This window comes from Salvelinus alpinus, chromosome 11 (assembly GCF_045679555.1).
Source record: "Salvelinus alpinus chromosome 11, SLU_Salpinus.1, whole genome shotgun sequence".
Classification (NCBI taxonomy): Eukaryota; Metazoa; Chordata; class Actinopteri; order Salmoniformes; family Salmonidae; genus Salvelinus; species Salvelinus alpinus.
The window spans coordinates 53,415,386-53,435,805 of record NC_092096.1 but is presented as its reverse complement, the minus strand read 5'-3'; the positions used below and the strand labels follow the sequence as shown (position 1 = coordinate 53,435,805).

Sequence of the window (20,420 nt, the reverse complement as noted above, 5' to 3'; positions counted from 1 at the left end):
CCTCCCTCATGTGGTACCCTTCCTGCAGGCTCATCCTGACATGACCCACCGGCCATACTGCTCATTCTGTGCGTGATTTCCTACAAGACAGGAATGTCAGTGTTCTGCCATGGCCAGCGAAGAGCCCGGATCTCAAGCCCATTGAGCACGTCTGGGACCTGTTGGATTGGAGGGTGAGGGCTAGGGCCATTCCCCCCAGAAATGTCCGGGAACTTGCATGTGCCCTGGTGGAAGAGTGGGGTAACATCTCACAGCAAGAACTGTCAAATCTGGTGCAGTCCATGAGATGCACTGCAGTACTTAATGCACCTGTTGGCCACACCAGATACTGACTTTTGATTTTGACCCCCCCTTTGTTCAGGGACACATTATTCCATTTCTGTTAGTCACATATCTGTTGAACTTGTTCAATTTGTCTCAGTTGTTGAATCTTGTTATGTTCAGACAAATATTTACACATGTTAAGTTTTCTGAAAATAAACGCAGTTGACAGCGAGAGGACGTTTCTTTTTTTGCAGAGTTTAGAACATGACAAGTTAAAGTCATCCAGTAAAATTCTACTTGAGTAAAAGTCAAAGTATTTGCTTTAAAATAATACTTAAGTATCAAAAGTATAAGTCATTTCAAATTCCTTATATTAAGCAAACCAGGTGGCACCATTTTCTTGTTTTTTTTTTATTTACTGAAAGCCACGGGCACACTCCAACTAGATCAGAGGCAGTAGGGATGACCAGGGATGTTCGGTTGATAAGTACGTGAATTTGACTATTTTCCTTTCCTGCTAAGCATTCAAAATGTAACGAGTACTTTTGGGTGTCAAGGAAAATGTATGGAGTAAAAAGTACAATATTTTCTTAAGGAATGTAGTGAAGTAAAAGTAGTCAAAAATAGTAAAGTACAGAAACCCCAAAACACGACTTAAGTAGTACTTTCAAGTATTTTTACTTAAGTACTTCACACCACTGGAAATACCCATATAAATAGCGATTCATGTTTATTCTTCCCAATTTAAAACAATTACATATCTGTCTAGGTTGGAAATGTTGCTGTTAAAATACAATAAATAATTTTCATTCTGAACTGGAATAAACTGATTGATCACATCACACATATGTAGACCGGACGCTAATAAGAAATCTCGCTATGTCATCCGACGAATCATCAAACAACTAAAGCCTCAATACAGGACTAAGATTGAATACTACTACACTGGCGTCCGAATCTCGTCGGAGTTGGCAGGGCTGGCAAACTATTATGAACTACAAAGGGGAAGCCCAGCCGCGAGCTGCCCAGTGACACGAGCCTATCCGCGAGCTAAATTACTTATATGCGTGCTTCGAGGCAAGCAACACTGAAGCATGTATGAGAGCACCAGCTGTTCCGGACGACTGTGTGATCATGCTCTCCGTCGCCGATGTGAGTAAGACCCTTCAAACAGGTCAACATTCACCAGTTTTGACTGGTTACTGTATGTAGTGCCAAAATGGATCATAACATCTACTGCTTTCTCAGTCTGGCAGGAGACCTCTTCCTGCTGTAGATGAGCAGCCCAGAACTGTGTGTTTTTGCCTCAAAAAGCATCTTGCTTCAATCAGTTCATTCCAGGTCAGGATAAAAATTATTACTTATATTTTAACAACAACCGTTCCAACCTAGACTTGTTTTCAACAATCATTTCTACAGTAAGACGTACAGTAGGCCTGATCATTTTTTCATATTAATTTTGTATTGTTACTTATGGTTGAACTATTAATAGTTAACTAGCTTGCTTCGGCTAATGTTAGCTAGCTAGCTATTAGCTGTGTACAAGGGGATTGTTTGAAAGAGTTGTCGATGTAAGTTTCTATGAGAGACGGTAATCCGTTACTTCTGCTTATCCTCACCTGTTATAGAATGACAACAATGCCTTGCTAGCTGATGATCGCGCTGCTGCAGTGTGTAGGTCGTGGAGTGATCTTCAAGAAAACGGCAGAAAAAATATCCGGTAAACGGCAAAGCACACGGGCATCTCCTGCCCACTTGCACAGCTACCAAACTGAGCAGGGACACCGCTGCTAAACAGAGAGTGCAGTTGTACTTGGCCCAATCAATTCCAGTAATTAATGAAATAATTATACATGTAGTCTGAGACCATTAACAGGTCCGTGACCCACTTTGGGCCGCGACCCATACTTTAAGAAATGCTGGTTTAGGGACAATGAGGGGACATTGGGAGCTGCTTTTGAAAATAAAGAGCAGTCAACAAAGTGCATGGGCTGGGGGGCTGAAGAAGGTGTGAAAAGTCTTAGGAAGGCAGTTCTTACACAGTATGAATGGTTGTGTATGGGAGATTGAGAAAAACACAAATGTACTGTCTAAGCACAACCAAAACCCCCTTCCTCATCCTCAAGTACTCTGTAAACCTCCCCCAGCCCATTGACTTTGACAGATCATTCTTGTCAATAGCAGGCCTTTACAGGGGATTTTTGTAGACATGTCTTTGTATTGTGTTTTGAGCATCTGCAGAGAGAATAATGAGGTGATTGTTTCATGACTGTTGTAGTCTTGATTTTCTACCTTTCCGTGTCCCTTCTGCCCCACAATCTTGATGTGCTCCATAACCGCAAGGTATGTCCGCTCCCTCATGCTTCTGTACTCTGTGGTCCTCACTCAGGCTACCTCTATCCACCTGTAACCCCATAACACAACAATACAAACACTACCCAATTCATGTTTATTCCGTGCTTACTGTAAATTGTCATAACCGTCAGCTTGTAAATGTTTTGGCTAATATACCTCCACCTTGTGCAGCACTAGGGGTTGGAAGCACATGTTTGTGGAATCCGATTCTGTACCACCTACAACAAAATACACAATTAGTGGGTTGGTTAAATTGTGCGTTGTTGTATCTCTTAGACTAAGCATACCTAACATGGACATTTCAATATTGTCAGCTTGCTGTTTAGCTAACTAGCATCACTAAATTAGCAGCAACATTGCTAGCCAGCTTGAGACTCTGAGAACCAACTAACCACAGACAATGTTATACACATTCATCATTGCTAGCAACACACAGAGAGTGATTTAGCTATATCAACAATTCTAATTTTAGTAACGGAGTGTTTTCCAGACAAGGTGGAAGAGATGGCTACCAAATTGAGACGCTCTTTATTTGGTGACATAAGTTAGCTTACGTTAGCTTACGTTAGCTAACGTCAGTCAAAGATAGAATGAACAAACAAATATGTTTACTCTGCTGATGGTAGCTACCAGTCTAGCAGTGACTACCATGGCGTAGGTGAAATTGTTTGACTGTGTGTATACCAAAAGATAGCTATATGATTTAGCTGATGGCTTTCAGAGTTCAGTACGGGATTGTAACGTTAACTAGCTAGCTAACTTGCCCAGCTAGGCTAGCTAAAGTTAAGTTACCTCTAGTTGAGAATCTTCCGTTTTGTTATGAAGGAAAAACAAATTGTCACACAGGTCTTTAGCTATTGTACACATGAAACTGTGTCATTCTGAACTTTATCTGCAACGTAATATTCTATTTTGTTGTGACTCGAGCGATACCGATCCGTCCGGTGTACAGGTAATTGCCAAAACAAAGGAAACACTTAAGTAAATGGGACACAAAGTATATTGAAAGCATGGGGTGCTTCCACACAGGGAGTTCCAGACACTCGTAGAATCTATGCCATGGCGCATCGAAGCTGCTCTGGCCCAACGCACTATTAAGAAGCTTTATGTTGGTGTTTCCTTTATTTTGGCAGTTACCTGTAGCAGCAGGCTACACGGAGACTGGAATAGCTGAATAAGGGAAATGGCTCAAGTAGCGCAAAAGGGAATGTAACATTGCAGATAAAATTCGTAAGGACACAATTTCATGTGGTCAACATCTTAAGACCTGCATCACTATACTGAGAGCTTTGCCGTTTCTAAAAGGAGGTATTTGGGCCTTTGTTTTTTCGGGGGCCCCCATACTATACAACGAGGATGAGGAAGGGATTTGCTGTTTGCGGTAAGTTTCTCATGTGAAATCACAAAAAAAGGTGTCTGAACCCTTCTATAACATTACATTTACATAAATTTAGATTTGGTTGAAAACAATAACTTCTTCTTTAATCACCTCCCTCATGGATGCTTCTTCCTTCTTTGCAGGATAAAAAGGAGGGAGTGTCAGTATGTTTAATCGTTTCTTTCCCTGGATCTTTGAACCAAATGACAACTTGGTTCAAACCTCCAGCAGTTTTTGGTCCCTTGACTTCTAACAGAGTTACTATTTCTCACTGTTCACGTGGTTAAATTTGTGAGGGTGCAGAAGTCATTTTGGAACGTATCAGGCCTCTGTTGCCGTGATAAAAATAGCTTAGCCACAAGACATAGCATAAGATGTTCGATGTAGATCACTCACACAATCCATTATTCAATGCTTCCTTTTTTTAGAGGTGCATTGTATGAGCACATCTTGTTATGGTACTCTTCCAATAGTGGCTAATCCCAACGGACAATACAGCAACCTCTTGCTGTAGCTACTGACTGATCTGAAACAACTGAATAGGAAAACGCAATATGGTGAAACAAACTAGTCATTGGTCACCTCAACCTACCTAAGTTATTTTCAGGCCGGTGGTTATACAGTTAGTCAGAGCAACTTGTTAATTTTCGTAGTATGTCAGCACCCCCCTATGACCCTCACTTGACGCAATTTCAATCACTAAGAGTGCTGCGTCCTTCGACAACCTTTTAAGATGCCTGCCTCCCATGGTTTTTGTTCGGGTATTATTTTGTGCTTTCTTTTACAGAAACCTGTGAGAGAAGTTTCCCTGAAAATGTAATAATAAACCATCTGAATCTCCTCGGTTTACATGTAATCCTCTTTGACTGTTTGTTGTTTTTCTTTAATTCAAGTCACAGTCAGGAGCCTCTCCTCTCCCTTGGAGATGGAGCCTGGCACACACAGCTGGGTGCTGTTGTTTGACCTGCAGAATTAGTAACCTGGGGCTGGGATTTATTAAAGGCAAATATTAGCTTGTCTTTCAGAAGCATTTATTTCCTGATTTCATTACTGTTACGTCACTTTTTCCTTTCTTCCTTTAGCTCTTTCTTTCTTGCCCTCCCTACTTGTGTTAAAGCTAGAGTCCTTACCAATAACAAAGCGGCACCCCACCTCTGTTTTGGTAAAAAGCTGAGGTATGGGCCTGGACAAATGTGACCACTCTAAGTTGATAGACTGAGCTATGGATGCAAGGAGTGACCATCCACGATATAAAAATTATAGTTCTAACCATGTTTTGAGTACTATCGCAATATTTCTTTATATGCCAAAATTCACACACAAAGGAGACTAAACTCTTTGGACCTTTAATAACATGATGTATGTAAAAAAAATATTGTGTGCTATAGCTTGGAAAATAAATAAATTAGGGCTGTTTAAAGTTCAATCCGCTTTGTGTTTTGTTTCCTTGCCGCGATACTGGCATTGTCCCGGCCCTCGTTTTGCGGCTATACAGTGTTTGTTTTACATTTACATTGTTTGAACACCATTGGTGTAAAACAAGCACAAGTTTGGGGTTCTGATGGGGTACGACAGTTTATTATGCTTATGAGGCATTTTTAAGTTATATTCTTCAAGAATCAATGGGTATATATCATTAATACGTCCAAAATGGATGTAGCAACTATGGATTTACATTTTATTTTATGTATTTCTCCCCAAATTCGTGGTATCCAATTGGTAGTTACAGTCTTGTCCCATCGCTGCAACTCCCGTAATGACTCGGGAGAGGCGAAGGTCGAGAGCCGTGCGTCCTCCGAAAAACAGCCACGCCGCGCTGCTTCTTGACACACTGCTCGCTTAACCCGGAAGCCAGCCGTACCAATGTGTCGGAGGAAACACCGTACACCTGGCGACCGTGTCAGCATGCATTGCGCCCGGCCGGCCACAGCAGTCGCTAGTGCGCGATGGAACAAGAACATCACTGCCGGCCAAACCCTCCCCTAACCTGGACAACACTGGGCCAATTATGCGCCGCCCTATGGGTCTCCCGGTCACGGCTGGCTGCAACAGAGTCTGGACTCGAACCAGGTTCTCTAGTGGCCTTAGACCACTGCACCACTTGGGAGGCAGCTTTCATACTTCTTCATAATCCTGTCCTTTATCCTCTTTCTCTGTCTGTCTCTCTCTCTCAGGGTTTTGAGGCTGGGCCATAGAGATGACCAGGCTGTGACGGGTGGATTCTGTGTAGGATTGACCCTGGCATGGCTACTGCTAGGAAGAGTAAGTATCGTCCTTGTTTTGTTGCTCTGAGATTTGTGTGTTTTCCCTATTATGTGGTGTTCATTGCAAGAATTGGTATTTCAAAAGTGTGTTCAAATTCAAAACATGGTGCAGCTGAGTGAACCTTAACCTTAGCCTAAATCCTTTACTACGTTTCTTTATTCTTCCTCGGGTTGGCAGACATTGTCGACATCTGGATCAGGCTCCCATCAGTCTCCCTTATACTGTCTGTTTTCGAAATGGTACCCTATTGCCTAGATCGGTGTTTCCCAACGCCGGTCCTCAAGTAACAGTACATATTTGTGGTGTGGCCCCAGTCAAGCTCACCTGATTCTACTTGTCAACTAATCATCAAGCCCTTGACAAGCTGAATCAGGTGTTTTTGCCTGGGGTTACAACAGAAGTGTGCGCTGTTTGGGGTACTCTGTGTGCGCTGTTTTGGGTACTCGAAGACCGGCGTTGGGATAGTGCGCTACTTCTGACTAGACGCCTATGGGCCCAGTTTCCAAGGGCTCCATCACTGCTCTTAAGTTTGCTATCAAAATAAAGCCCCCCAAAATCAGTTTTTTTCACTGATCGAACAGCACACGGTACTCAAACCTGTAATAGTTTTTTGTTTGTTATTTCGGGGGCTTTGTGGCAGCAACACAGGAGGTATTGGCATGGAGATGGTAAAGGCTCTCCCCCTCTTTATTTCTCTCCCTCTGCCCCCCTCTTTCCCTCTCACCCTCCCCTATGTTATAACAGCACTACAGTATACAAATACTTAGTAAGTGTGTCATTTAAAGAAGTGATCATCAGGAAGGATACAGGCAACATGAGACAAGAGAATAAGACCTGGGAGACAGTGGCTGGAATTCAATCCAAACCCTACATGGCGATGTTTACGCATGCAATATCTTTGTTTACAATGCACACATACTACGTCTTTATTCTGAGAACTACAATTATCCAGTTAGTCTAGTTGTGGGCAAACCACAATGTGGACTTGATTGAATTAAGCCTGAAGTGTGTCTGTGTGAGCGACAGTGTGAATGAATATGATGCACATGACAGATAAGCTGGAATTGTTCAGGGAACCTCATAGAAGCACAGCAAGAGAACACCAGCTTGGGAGACAGGTCACTGTCATTAATACCACCCTCCCCGAGGAGATTGGGTCTTTGTTTCTGCACACAAAGAGCTCATCTCTCCCTGGGTCTTTGTCCTCACTTTGATTCATTTAAGCTACAGACTGAATGAGAGACTTTCTATTTGGTTTCACCTCAATGTATTTTTTATGTGTCTGGGATGTAGAATGGAGGGCGGGAGAGAGAGAGTGAGTCCTGGAAGAACATTGGCTGGTGCAATGGAATAGTCCCAAGGCAGGCTCACTTAAATGCTCCAAAGTACTGTCTGGGCTTGTGTCCAGAGAATGTGGATTAACCAAACGGTCTTGTTTAAAGGGCTGTGGATCTCTTAGCATTGTCTGAATCCACAAATTTAGTGTATCCTATTAGCTAGGCTTCATACTGGAGTGGACACAGAGCTACTCAGAGGGTGCGTTCCAATAATTTCTCCTTTCTCCTGAAGTGTACACATTCATTACCTCCCACGAATCTTGTAGCATTGGGTTGGTTGAGGCATGGGGTAGAGGGAGTTTCAACCTTTCAAATCAGTGAAGGGAACAAGTGTACACTTTGGGAGGAAGGAGAGATGATTGGGGCGTCGCAAGAGTTATACATCACACTTCCATAACAGTTCTGTTGTTCTTCTGTACTGCAACTTTCCCCAAATTCCCCGGTTTTCCAGAAATGGGAAGATTGGAATCACTAGAGTATAAGCAGGATTTCCGGGAATCCTCCAACCAGGATTTCTGAAAAACCGGGGAACTTTGGGAAGTTACCATAATTTTGCTCTGGTGAGAATGCAGGCCATTTTCGTCTTCCAGGAATTGTGTACAGATCCTTGCGACATGGGGCTGTGCATTATCATGAAACATGAGGTGATGGCGGCGGATGAATGGCACGACAATGGGCCATAGAATCTCGTCATGTTATCTCTGCGTATTCAAATTGCCATCGATAAAATGCCATTGTGTCCGTTGTACATAGTTTATGCCTGCCCATACCGTAACCCTACTGCTACCATGGGGCACTCTGTTCACAACGTTGACATCAGCAAACCGCTCGCCCACACGATGCCATACACATGGTCTGCGGTTGTGAGGCCGGTTGGACGTACTGCCAAATTCTCTAAAATGACGTTGGAGGTGGCTTATGGTAGAGAAATGAACACTACATTCTCTGACAACAGCTCTGGTGGACATTACTGCAGTCAGCATGCCAATTGTATGCTCCCTTGAGACATCTGTGGCCATGTTTTGTGACAAAACTGCACATTTTAGAGTGGCCTCTTATTGTCCCCAGCACACAGTGCACATACTGTTTAATCAGCTTCTTGATATGCCACAGCGGTCAGGGGGATGGATTATCTTGGTAAAGCATAAATGCTCACTAACATGGATGTAAACAAATTTCTGCACAAAATTTGAGAAGCTTTTTGTGCATAGGGAACATTTCTGGGATATTTTATCTCAGCTAATGAAACATGGGACCAACACTTTACATGTGTTGATATTTTTGTTCAGTGTAAGAGGGATCCGAGTTTCCCAGACATTTGAAGGCACCAGAATGACACGCACCCCAGACAGGCAGAAAATAAGTGGGTTTACAATCAAAACGTTCAAGTTGCCATGTTCTTCTCGCTTGTAAAGAAAACCATTTTATTTTTGTGACTTGTGACACTCAGGAATAAGAAAATAGATTGCATAGTGAACTGTTGTACCAGAGGCCCTTGCAATTTGTGTGTGATTTTTGTGTGTGTGTGCTGTAAAAGTGTGTGTGACTGTGTCAGTACTGTGACTGAAGGTGTGTGTCAACGCTGTTGTTTATGTATACTGAGGTGGTTGTTCTCTCCTCAGGCTCTGCGGCAAAGGCGGGGGCCGTCAGTTTCTCAGAAGAGCCGGCCACCGCTATTGCTGCCGCCGGCACCCCCTCCCATGTCCACTTTGACGAGAAGCTCCACGACTCTGTCGTCATGGTGATCCCTCAGCCCGATGGGAACTTCATGGTCAAGGTGTTTTTTTTGGATGAGCACATTTTAACATGTCTGACGTGACAATGACCATAACAGTTGGCATAAACAGCACACCCAGAGAGCTAGGATACTCTGAAACATACCCCTTGAAATCTCTAGTGGTCCCACAGTCACCCTTCTTTACTTGTAAAAGTCAATACAGCCAGTGTTGCCATTTTAAACTACGACCCTGTATGACAACTAAGGGGAGGAGACAAGCTTTTCTCTCATCTCTTCTAATTTCCGGGTCTCTGTTTTTAAGGTTCAGTTCCACTTATGCCAGATAGATCTCTCCTTACTACCTGCTCCCATAGCCCTCCAACCATCAACTGTTCACGTTAGGTCTCTGAGTTTATTCTGACCATGTGACCTGTGCAAGAAACTCAGCTACACTTCCTGGGCTCCATAGTTAGTGGACCCTAGGAAGAGTAGCTGCTGCGTGAGCAACAAGCTAAGGGGGACCCTAGTAAACTAAACTAATCTACACTTCGCTAGTAGCTAGCCACATTTTTTTAACTGAGGAGCCGTTAGCCTGGTCACAGATCTGTTTGTGCTGCAAATTGCCACGTTGGCTATACAGCACAAGGAGATGTGGAACCAGGCATTGAAGTGGATCAGAGAACCTCTGTAGTCTCTGCAGCACTGTAACAGTAGGCTTGTGCAGTATGACTGTGCTGTTCTGACCGCCCTTTTATTCCACTGCCCTGGTGTGGGAAGCGGGATCGACCAGACAGACGGCAGGGTTGAATGTGCCGTGTGTCTGAAGTTGTCATCTACCCACTAGGAACCTCGGGGTTGCCATGGAAAGGGGCGCGGGGGGGGGGGGGGGGACCAACCGTAGCCAGGCTTGCTCTTTTCTCCCTCCTTATCTCTTCTCTTGCAGCTTTTTTTGCTTGCTCGCCATTTATTTTTTTATAATCTTCACTCTCTCTTTCTCGCTGTTGTTAAATTGCATTGTGTAATTTTTATGAAATCACATGAACCAGACAGGATGTTTATCAGAGAGAGAAAAGCAAGTTTCTTTTTGTAGCAATTTTTGTCATCAGATGAAACTTAAGGATTTGCATGTTCAAAACCGGAAGCTTCTTTGCAGGGTAGCTCTAATTGATCTTTTATTGCTCAAATGCCTTTCCTGGGCATTTGTGTATATGGTGAATGAATTAGTCTCTCTTTCTGTCTCCCGTCCATCTCTCTCTCTTCCCCCAGGTTGGTTTTCTGAAGACCCAGCACAAGTATGAGATTGTCTTCGACCTCCCTGAGGTTCCGTTACTGGGGCAGGCTGTGTGTCCAGCTCCTGTACCCAACCAGCACATCTGCATCACCAATATCACTCCTGTAGCAGAGGGTATGTCAGAGTCTTGGTCAAGCCGGCGTCAGCCCTAGTCCCTATCCCACCCGTCCATCTAACCCCAGACTCCAGCCCCAGCTACCTCGACCTACTAGCCCATGCTTCGGTTTTACCGTAGCTGTCAGCCCACCCCCCAGATACAGCCTTTTCCCTACACCCAGACGTAATCCAAACCCTTTTGAAATCCACTGATCTTTGTCCAGTCTCCAGTTGACCAGACCTTCATATCAGTCATTCTTTATATTAGCTGGACATCTAATATGTACAGGAAACAGTGAAAAATTGCTAACCTCCCCCAGGGGGTTTCTGTAGTTCGTAATGAGGGTTTTTATTACCACCCACTCACTACAGTAGTTTGTTCTAGCGTTGACTTTAGTTCGTCGTTCCATTCCACCATCTGCTGGGATACCATAACCTTCTACCTTCGTGTGTGTGTGTGTGCGTTATTTGTAGTGTTGGCCAGCTGCGTTAATGTGCTTGACCCCAGAGTTTTTCCACTCTGGTTGACATTTCGCTCCCCTGGCCCTGTGAGTCTGGCATCTCTGTCCACTCTACCCATTCAAGAGAAACAACAATAAGAAGTAAGAAGTGAGAAATACAGAAAAAAAGATAGAGGGAAAAGTAAACAAACAATACAATTATTGCAGTCATAACAAGTATCTTTCTCTCTCCCCTCTTCCCCCCCTCCCCAGGTGGTCTGAGAGTGACGTGTGAGTACATGGCCCATCAGGAGGGGGTGCTATGTGAGGAGGTGATGCTGGTCAGTGAGAGCCAGGCGGAAGTCTGTGTGGGGGTCAAGGTTCAAGCCCGCGTCATGGGTAAGTGTAGGGGGAAGTTGTCCCTAGACTGTTTTTTCCCACTCATGGTTAAGATTGGGATTGAGGAAGGATAACCTGATCCTAGATCTGTACCAAGGGGAAACTTCACCCCGCAGCAGGTAAGTCTACAGTCACAGCCGTGATAACAAAACCAATTTGTTCCAAGTCGTCTTTATTGCAGTCACGCTGTGCAGGAGATCTCGCAATGCCTGGAGAAGTGTTTAGCAACCAAAATGATATAGCAGTACTTTGAGATGTGAGCATGTCTAGATCCCAGAAGATTTCTGTATCATGTCAGTGTGGTTCCTGAGAGATGTTCAACACTTCTCCAGGCGTTGTGAGATCTGATCACCTGCACACTTTTCATGCAACTAAAACTTGTAGTCACCACTTTTTTTAAATTTATTTTTATTTCACCTTTATTTAACCAGGTAGGCCAGATTGAGAACAAGTTCTCATTTACAACTGCGACCTGGCCAAGATAAAGCAAAGCAGTGCGACAAAAACAACAACACAGCGTTACACATGGGATAAACAAACGTACAGTCAATAACACAATAGGAAAATCAATATACAGTGTGTGCAAATGTATTAAGATTAGGGAGGTAAGGCAATAAATAGGCCATAGTGGCGAAATAATTACAATTTAGTATTAACACTGGAGCGATAGATGTGCAGATGATGATGTGCAAGTAGAGATACTGGGGTGCAAAAGAGCAAAAATAAATAACAAAGTGGGGATGAGGTAGTTGGGTGGGTGGGTAATTTATATATGGGCTGTGTACAGGTGCAGTGATCGGTAAGCTGCTCTGACAGCTGATGCTTAAAGTTGGAGAGGGAGATATAAGTCTCCAGCTTCAGTGATTTTTTTTCTTCAGTGGGTGTTGCTATGGTGACCAGTGAGCTGAGATAAGGCGGGGCTTTACCAAGCAAAGACTTATAGATGACCTGGAGCCAGTGGGTTTAGCGACGAATATGAAGCGAGAGCCAGCCAACGAGAGGATACAGGTCGCAGTGGTGGGTAGTATATGAGGCTTTGCTGACAAAACCGATGGAACATTGATAGACTACATCTAATTTGCTGAGTAGAGTGTTGGAGGCTATTTTGTAAATGACATCGCCGAAGTCAAGGACCGGTAGGATGGTCAGTTTTACGAGGGTATGTTTAGCAGCATGAGTGAAGGAGGCTTTGTTGCGAAATAGGAAGCCGATTCTAGATTTAATTTTGGATTGGAGATGCTTAATGTGAGTCTGGAAGGAGAGTTTACAGTCTAACCAGACACCAAGGTATTTGTAGTTGTCCACATATTCTAAGTCATAACCTTCCAGAGTAGTGATGCAAGTCAGGCGGGTGGGTGCGTGCAGCGATTGGTTGAAAAGCATGCATTTAGTTTTACTAGCATTTAAGAGCAGTTGGAGGCCATGGAAGGAGAGTTGTATGGCATTGAGGCTCGTCTGGAGGTTTATTAACAGTGTCCAAAGAAGGGCCAGAAGTATACAGAATGATGTCGTCTGTGTAGAGGTGGATCAGAGAATCACCAGCAGCAAGAGCAACATCATTGATATATACAGAGAAAAGAGTCGGCCCGAGAATTGAACCTTGTGGCACCCCATAGAGACTGCCAGAGGTCCGGACAACAGGCACTCTGATTTGGTCACACTGAACTCTATATGAGAAGTAGTTGGAGAACCAGGCGAGGCAGTCATTTGAGAAACCAAGGCTGTTGAGTCTGCCGATGAGAATGCGGTGATTGACAGAGTCGAAAGCCTTGGCCAGGTCGATGAAGACGGCTACACAGTACTGTCTTTTATCAATGGCGGTTATGATATCGCTTAGGACCTTGAGCGTGGCTGAGGTGCATCCGTGACCAGCTCGGAAACCAGATTGCATAGCGGAGAAGGTACGGTGGGATTCGAAGTGGTCGGTGATCTGTTTAACTTGGCTTTCAAATACTTTAGAAAGGCAGGATGGGTATAGATTGTCTCCCCCTTTGAAGAGGGGGATGACTGCGTCAGCTTTCCAATCTTTAGGGATCTCAGACGATACGAAAGAGAGGTTGAACAGGCCAGTAATAGGGGTTGCAACAATTGCGGCAGATAATTTTAGAAAGAGAGGGTTGATCGAGGGTTGATTGATTTAGAAAGAGAGGGTCCAGATTGCCTAGCCCAGCTGATTTGTAGGGGTCCAGATTTCGCAGCTCTTTCAGAACATCAGCTATCTGGATTTTGGTGAAGGAGAAGCGCGGGGGGGGGGGGGGGGGGGCTTGGGCAAGTTGCTGCGGGGGGTGCAGAGCTGTTGGCCGGGGTAGGGGTAGCCAGGTGGAAAGCCAGCCGTAGAAAAATGCTTATTGAAATTCTCGATTATCGTCGATTTATCGGTGGTGACAGTGTTTCCTAGCCTCAGTGCAGTGGGCAGCTGGGAGGAGGTGCTCTTATTCTCCATGGACTTTAGTGTCCCAAAACTTTTGGGAATTTGTGCTACAGGATGCAAATTTCTGTTTGAAAAAACTAGCCCTTTGCTTTCCTGACAGTGTATATTGGTTCCTGACTTCCCATAAAAATTGCATATTTTGGGGGATATTCGATGCTAATGCAGTATGCCATAACATATTTTTTTGCTGGTCAAGGGCAGTCAAGTCTGGAGTGAACCAAGGGCTATATCTGTTCTATGTTTTTTGAATGGGGCATGCTTATTTAAGATGGTGAGGAAAGCACTTTTAAAGAATTACCAGGCATCGTCTAATGACGGGATGAGGTCAATATCCTTCCAGGATACCGGGCCAGGTTGATTAGAAAGGCCTGCTCGCTGAAGTGTTTTAGGGAGGATTTGACAGTGATGAGGGGTGGTCGTTTGACTGCGGACCCATTACGGACGCAGGCAATGAGGCAGTGATCGCTGAGATCCTGGTTGAAGACAGCAGAGGTGTATTTAGAGGGTAGGTTGGTCAGGATGATATCTATGAGGGTACCTGTGTTTACGGATTTGGGACAAAAGAGCTATCTAAGGCAAGTTGAGTGGGACTGAGGGCTCTATAGTGAAATAACACAATATGGACTAGACGAGGCATATTGACATTAGAAAGAGGCATAAAGCGGTCACAGGTGTTGATCGGGAGAGCTAAGACAACAACGGGTAAATGGTGATGAATGGGCAGAGCGGGTCAGTTAGGTACATACAGGACCTGAGTTCGAGGCTGGGGCCGACAGATAAACAAAATGAGGTACCGTGTTATTGAAACAGTCCAGGGGGCATCAGCTGTGTAGCCGAGTGATCATAGGGTCCAAAGAACAGCAATAGGTGAGTCAGTGAGCCGTTCAGTAGTCAGTACTAGGCTAGGCGAGTGGGAGACACAACGCTTAGAAAGCTAAGGGGTCCAGAAACAAAGGGTCCAAGCCAATTGGCAAAAGAGGTATTGTAGCCCTAGAATTAGCTGGGAAATGGGCCTAGCTCATGGCTAGCTCAAGGCTAACTGGTGCTTGCTTCGGGACAGAGGCGTTAGCTAACAGTAGCCACTCGGTAGCAGCTAGCTAGCTGCGATGATCCGGTGTAATGATCCAGAGTGGCAGGAATCCGGTGATGTGGTAGGGAGAACCTGTCCGATATGCTCTGGCGGTGTCTGAGCTAAAAGGTGAAGACTGCTAGCTGTGGCTAACAAAGACTGGTAGCTAGTTAGCTGGCTAGCTCCTGATGGAGGTTCCAGTTATAAGGAATAAAAAATATCAGATCTGTACCAAATTGAGTGAGGCGGGTTGCAGGAAAGTATATTTAGTTCGTAGATAAAAAATTAGATTAAAATGTATACGATAAGAAAGAAAAAAATGCTATTTACACGGGATAAGACAAAGACAAACACAACACACGGCCGACTGCTACGCCATCTTGGAACGATTACAAACCATCTGTCCGTCCTAAAAATGAGTACTTGTGTTGTATCTATCATGCTGTGTGCTCTGTGGAGGTAGTGGTTCTCAAACCTCTCCTCTGGGACACACAGCTGTTCTATGTATTTGAACTATTCCAGATCTAATCCAACTGATTTAACTTGTCAACTAATCATCAAGCCCTTGAACAGGTGAATTACTTAAGCTAGTTCAAGGATACAATTAAATTGGGAAATGTCTGCGGCCCCTGAGGAGAGGTTTGAGAACCACGCTGTACAGTGAACCCTCATAATTTACTGTGTACACAAGTGCTGAAAACCACCTCCCTTCTTTCTCTAATAATATCATTTCTAAATAAGAAAGGGAAAGGGGATACGTAGTCAGTTGAACAACTGAACGCATTCAACCGAAATGTGTCAGTTATTTCTGAGTGTCCGTCTAGTTTTACTGTAGCCAACGAGTCATTGTCTTCCCAAACAAGGCACGGCAATGGTGTAGTGTTGTTGAATTGAGTAACAGTCTAGCGCCTAGGAGTCTGATACTGCTCCTTAACAATTCGTTTTTTAATAATAGGTTGAGAACAATTATGTAGTAGTGTGCTGTTGCCACCTCCTGGTGAGTCTGAACAGCATGGGTTAAGCATCACTGACGACTTCAATAATGTGGTAAATTGAGTAAAACGAAGTGAATCACACATAAATGGGGAGCTTGTTAGATGGGTAGATGGGAGCGTTCGTGTTCACATGCAGTGTCACAAATGGCACCCTACTACCTATTTGGTGTACTACTTTTGACCAGAAAGTATTGCACTACATAGGGAATAGGGTGTGATTTGGGACGTTCATGTTCACCTCCCCGCTCTGTACCTACATCTGTAGGCAGGCAGGCAGAGGAGGGAAGGGGATGTTGTGTGTGTGTGTGTGAAAGCGTTTGTGAAGGGGCCGGGAAACAGATCGCACAGCTTAAATCCTTTTGGCCTTTACTGACCCTCTCTCTCACTCTACTTTACTAGCACACACTGTAATAGAGGACTGGCACTGGTCTGATGTTGTAGACTAAACCATTTCTGAGAAATAACCTAATGGTATTTTCTCTTTCTTTCTCTCACCTTTTTTTTATTTTCTCTGTTTTCTCTCTCTCTCTGTTTTCCAGACCGTCACCATGGTACACCCATGTTGTTGGAAGGAGTGCGTTGTGTGGGAGTGGAGCTGGAGTATGACTCTGAACAGAGTGACTGGCAAGGATTTGACTAGACCAGGCAATGCAACACACACACACATTCAAACAAAAAGACAGTGCCACATATATTGGAATTCATCATCCACTCCAAACTATCCCTGACCATTCAAGATGTTTTGGTCCAAAAGGAGGATGAAATTAAGAAATAGACAGTGGTTCTTTTTTTAAAGCAAGGCTAATGTGATCAGATCTCTGTTGAGCATACCTCCAGTATAGTTAGTTAATGCATCTGAAATGCATTGAAACAGGTACTATTTTTTTATTGTCATTAGTACTGCAATGATATACGTCATCCAACTGCCCATGCCTTTCCACTGCGTGCCCCTATGTTGTTGAATATGTTTTCTGAGTAAACCTATAGGGGGCAGCAAAGCTCACGTAAACAATTCAGCCCATTTCACCCAGCCTGGCTTTAACAGTACCCATAGGGGTCGACAAAGACCACTAAATGTATCCCTCCCATCTGACATGGAGGGCTTGAAAATTACTTATTTTAAGTTCATAATAATAATTATACGCTATGAATCAATTGCAAGTGCCTATGTTGCTGTACAGCTTTTACCATCAACAACTGCCTTCTATCCCTTGCCTAGTTAAATAAAGGTTAAATAAATGAAATAAAAATTTTACAAAATAATCCATCTACCAATCACTAACCTGCCCTCCCTCCCCCAAACCCCTCACCGTTCTCTCTGAGCACTCATACTCTTGTTGCAAACTAATCTCTTTGTAAGAAGTATAGTTAGTCACTGTTTACTGTCAATGGTTAGTCACTGTAAATGAATATTCCCATCAATTAAGAATATCTAGTACAATCAATCTCTGTATTTCACATAGCTAAGTGGAATTAAACCTGTTTTCTTTATCAAATCAGACAATCTACATGTGTTAAATGTGTTCGCCCTTAATTGTTTTTATATTTGTGTATAATAGGCTCTGTAATGTCTTGAAGTTATCCCTTGTTATCGGGTGTCCATACTAAATCCACGCTCCCAGTTTGAGGTCAATTTCATTTAAATTCCAATCAATTCACGAAGTACACTGGAGTTCCAATTGTCTTCCATGCTTTTCAATGTGGATCATTCGGAATTGGAATTTGGTTTGCTTTCTGAATTGACCCTAACCCTGCCAAGCTTCAAACGATAGTGAAACGGATCGTGGATTCAGTTTGGATACCATCCGATCTTGTCCCATCGACAGGTTAAGAGTAGAAAAAGAGGGGGCACTATTGTTCATGCAGTCAGACTGATCAAAATAATATTCTCCACCCACATTGTGATAGGCATCATGTCTGTTCTTAGCAGGGTTGGGTCAATTCAGAGAGTAAACCAAATTCCACATTTCTAATTCAAAAGCGTTTAAAAGAATTGGAATTTCATTGTACTTCCAGAATTGACCCCAACCCTGGTTTTTAGGTTACTGTAATGAGGGATTACTGTACTAGGAGGGGTGTAGCATTTTGTCAGTCAATACACTACACAATACATGTTCCCTTATAGATGTTTGTTGTTGTGATCGCTCTTATTTTGTTATGCCATGAAAGAATAAAGTTAATGTATTTAAAAAAAATAAGTACTTTTGTATAACTGCTTTTGTTTCACTATTGCAAAACTCTGATTTTCCGCTGGAGGGTGGTCCTTACTGTACCATTTACTGTGTTCTGTTGATTGTAATGGAGCTACAGGATACATCTATCTTCTGAGGTTTATAGTGTTTCACATAGGCTATGGGTATGCTGTAGTCTAGATATTGGAACAGATCCATAGATTAGGTTGAAAATTGACCCCCCCCTTACCCCGACGCACCCGTTTTCCTAGTCGCCTTTGTCTCGCTCTTGCTTCACCTCCATTTCCCTCTACCTCACACATCCTTGTGTGTCCCTGTCTCAGTCCCAATCATGACACAACTTGCCCTACTGCTGCAACCACAGATTAAAATGTTACAAACGGTCAAGACCTCTCTAGGTTGGCGTGTGTGTGCTCTTTGTTCCTCGACTATAAAAGCCTGGCCAGTACCTCATGGCTGCTCTCGTGTTCTGGTTCCATCATGACCGTAACTAGCCGTTAGACCCCAGATACAAGACTCGATTCCGTCCCCTTTTTAGATGACCCAGTCCCCTTATGTAAATTGACTTATTTTTTAAATACATAATGTGTTTTATATGTAACTTCACAATCCCTTCATTTGGATGAGGGGATGTAAACATGACCCAGTAGTACCCTCGTTGACACACACACACACACGGTTCACAGTCAGTCCACTTAGTTGACACGGCCACAGAGAATTCCATTGTCTGTACTCTGTCTCTCTCATTTCGGTTCTAGTTCCTGTTCCTTCTCCTTCCCAGCCAGCAGCCATGAGGCCAGTGTGACCGGGTGGGAAAGAAATGGCAAGACCTCTCTAGAATATTTGTCCTGGTTCTCCACCCTTCTCTCGAAGTATGCACTTGCCCGCTTCCCGTCATGGATGTAAGTTAACAATTGTGGTAACTCCCTCCAAACAATTCCTACACCAATTCAATGCTTAAATCAATGACTTGGAGTGTGCAAGTGCACATTTACTTTGGGAGGAGGGTAGAGAATGGGGACATAGCATCTCCCTTGTAGAATGGTGTGCTAGTTTTCAGGGAACAACTCATTAGCTCTCAACCTTAAAAAGGGCTTTTAGAAAATGATCAACTGGCCAAAATGATTGACAATGATGCACTAAACAGAATATTTAAATGACAGCATTAGAAAGTGTATACTGTTAAACCGCTCTCCTTTCTCTCTAGGGATATAATATTTATCATGTTACTGAGAGGATGATCGAACTCCATACATTTCAGTCACTGCTTCAATAGTAGGTCTACATCACTGAACTAACTTATAGGCCTCCTAGGCATCGAAGTTTCCCACCCCTCTGGTGCAAAGTAAACTACCCACCTCACATGATAACTATATGGAAAATAAAATGAAGGATCCAGAAGCAAGGCATTTGTCATTTAAATGAAATATTAAGATTGCCATGTCAAAATGGTAGTGATAATAACAAGCTTACACTGCTATTATACTTGTTCAAAGTGTACAGGCAAAGCAGTAAACTAATCATTGTTTGCATACTTTTCCTCTGATTAGGCTATCATTACTGTTAAACTATTTTAGGAGTCATATTTTATTTATTTATTGTAGAGTAGGTCAGTATAGTAGGCTACATGGTCTAATGCATCCACTCTAAATCTAGAAGTACATGAAACTCACCGTTTGGATTCAAGATTTAAAGGACTGCAAACCTCCAATATTCATTAGCCTACTTTGAACGTCTGTTCTTTAGATAATATTAAATATATGAGCCTATGTAGACTATTTGAACATTTAACTAATACATTTTCTGTGCATCGTTTTTGGCTAGCGTTACTCTGTCCGTAACCTATAGGCATACACATTTAACGCGCAAGACAAGACTACCGCCATTTCGATACAGTCTGAACTCAATTCTGAGCCTTGAAATCACAGCGTTCACCAGAGCAGAGACAACGGGTGTTGGTCCCTCAACCGAAAATGTCTAATTTGTTTTGTGGACAGTTGTTTGTAAAATCATTTAGTCATCAAATCCGTGCTAAAATGGACGGATTTGCATCTTCTTTCATTAGCCTATGTAGACATCAATTAAAGCCTAAAGACATATCACTTGTTGGCTACGGTTATAATGGCTATTTTATGCATACGAAATTATGACTTTGTATACTTCACTTATAAATTGTGACGTGTGTTACAAA

General features: G+C 43.3%; 1 protein-coding gene across 2 annotated transcripts in view; it reads left to right on the top strand.

Annotated features, from left to right (window-relative positions):
• The window catches only part of LOC139534403 (adipose-secreted signaling protein-like), a 30,682-nt gene extending 12,447 nt beyond the window's left edge, over positions 1 to 18,235 (top strand). The window contains exons 1-6 of one of the 2 annotated variants that reach the window (XM_071333530.1): positions 1,893 to 1,984; positions 6,172 to 6,259; positions 9,222 to 9,376; positions 10,583 to 10,721; positions 11,417 to 11,542; positions 16,577 to 18,235. In XM_071333530.1, coding sequence (XP_071189631.1) covers positions 6,241 to 6,259; positions 9,222 to 9,376; positions 10,583 to 10,721; positions 11,417 to 11,542; positions 16,577 to 16,677 — 540 coding nt within the window. In that variant the 5' untranslated portion in view covers positions 1,893 to 1,984; positions 6,172 to 6,240 and the 3' untranslated portion in view covers positions 16,678 to 18,235. Of the gene's footprint in view, positions 1 to 1,892; positions 1,985 to 6,171; positions 6,260 to 9,221; positions 9,377 to 10,582; positions 10,722 to 11,416; positions 11,543 to 16,576 lie in introns of those variants that run through there. The other variant, XM_071333529.1, reaches the window with a different exon arrangement.
• Positions 18,236 to 20,420: the final 2,185 nt, after the last annotated feature.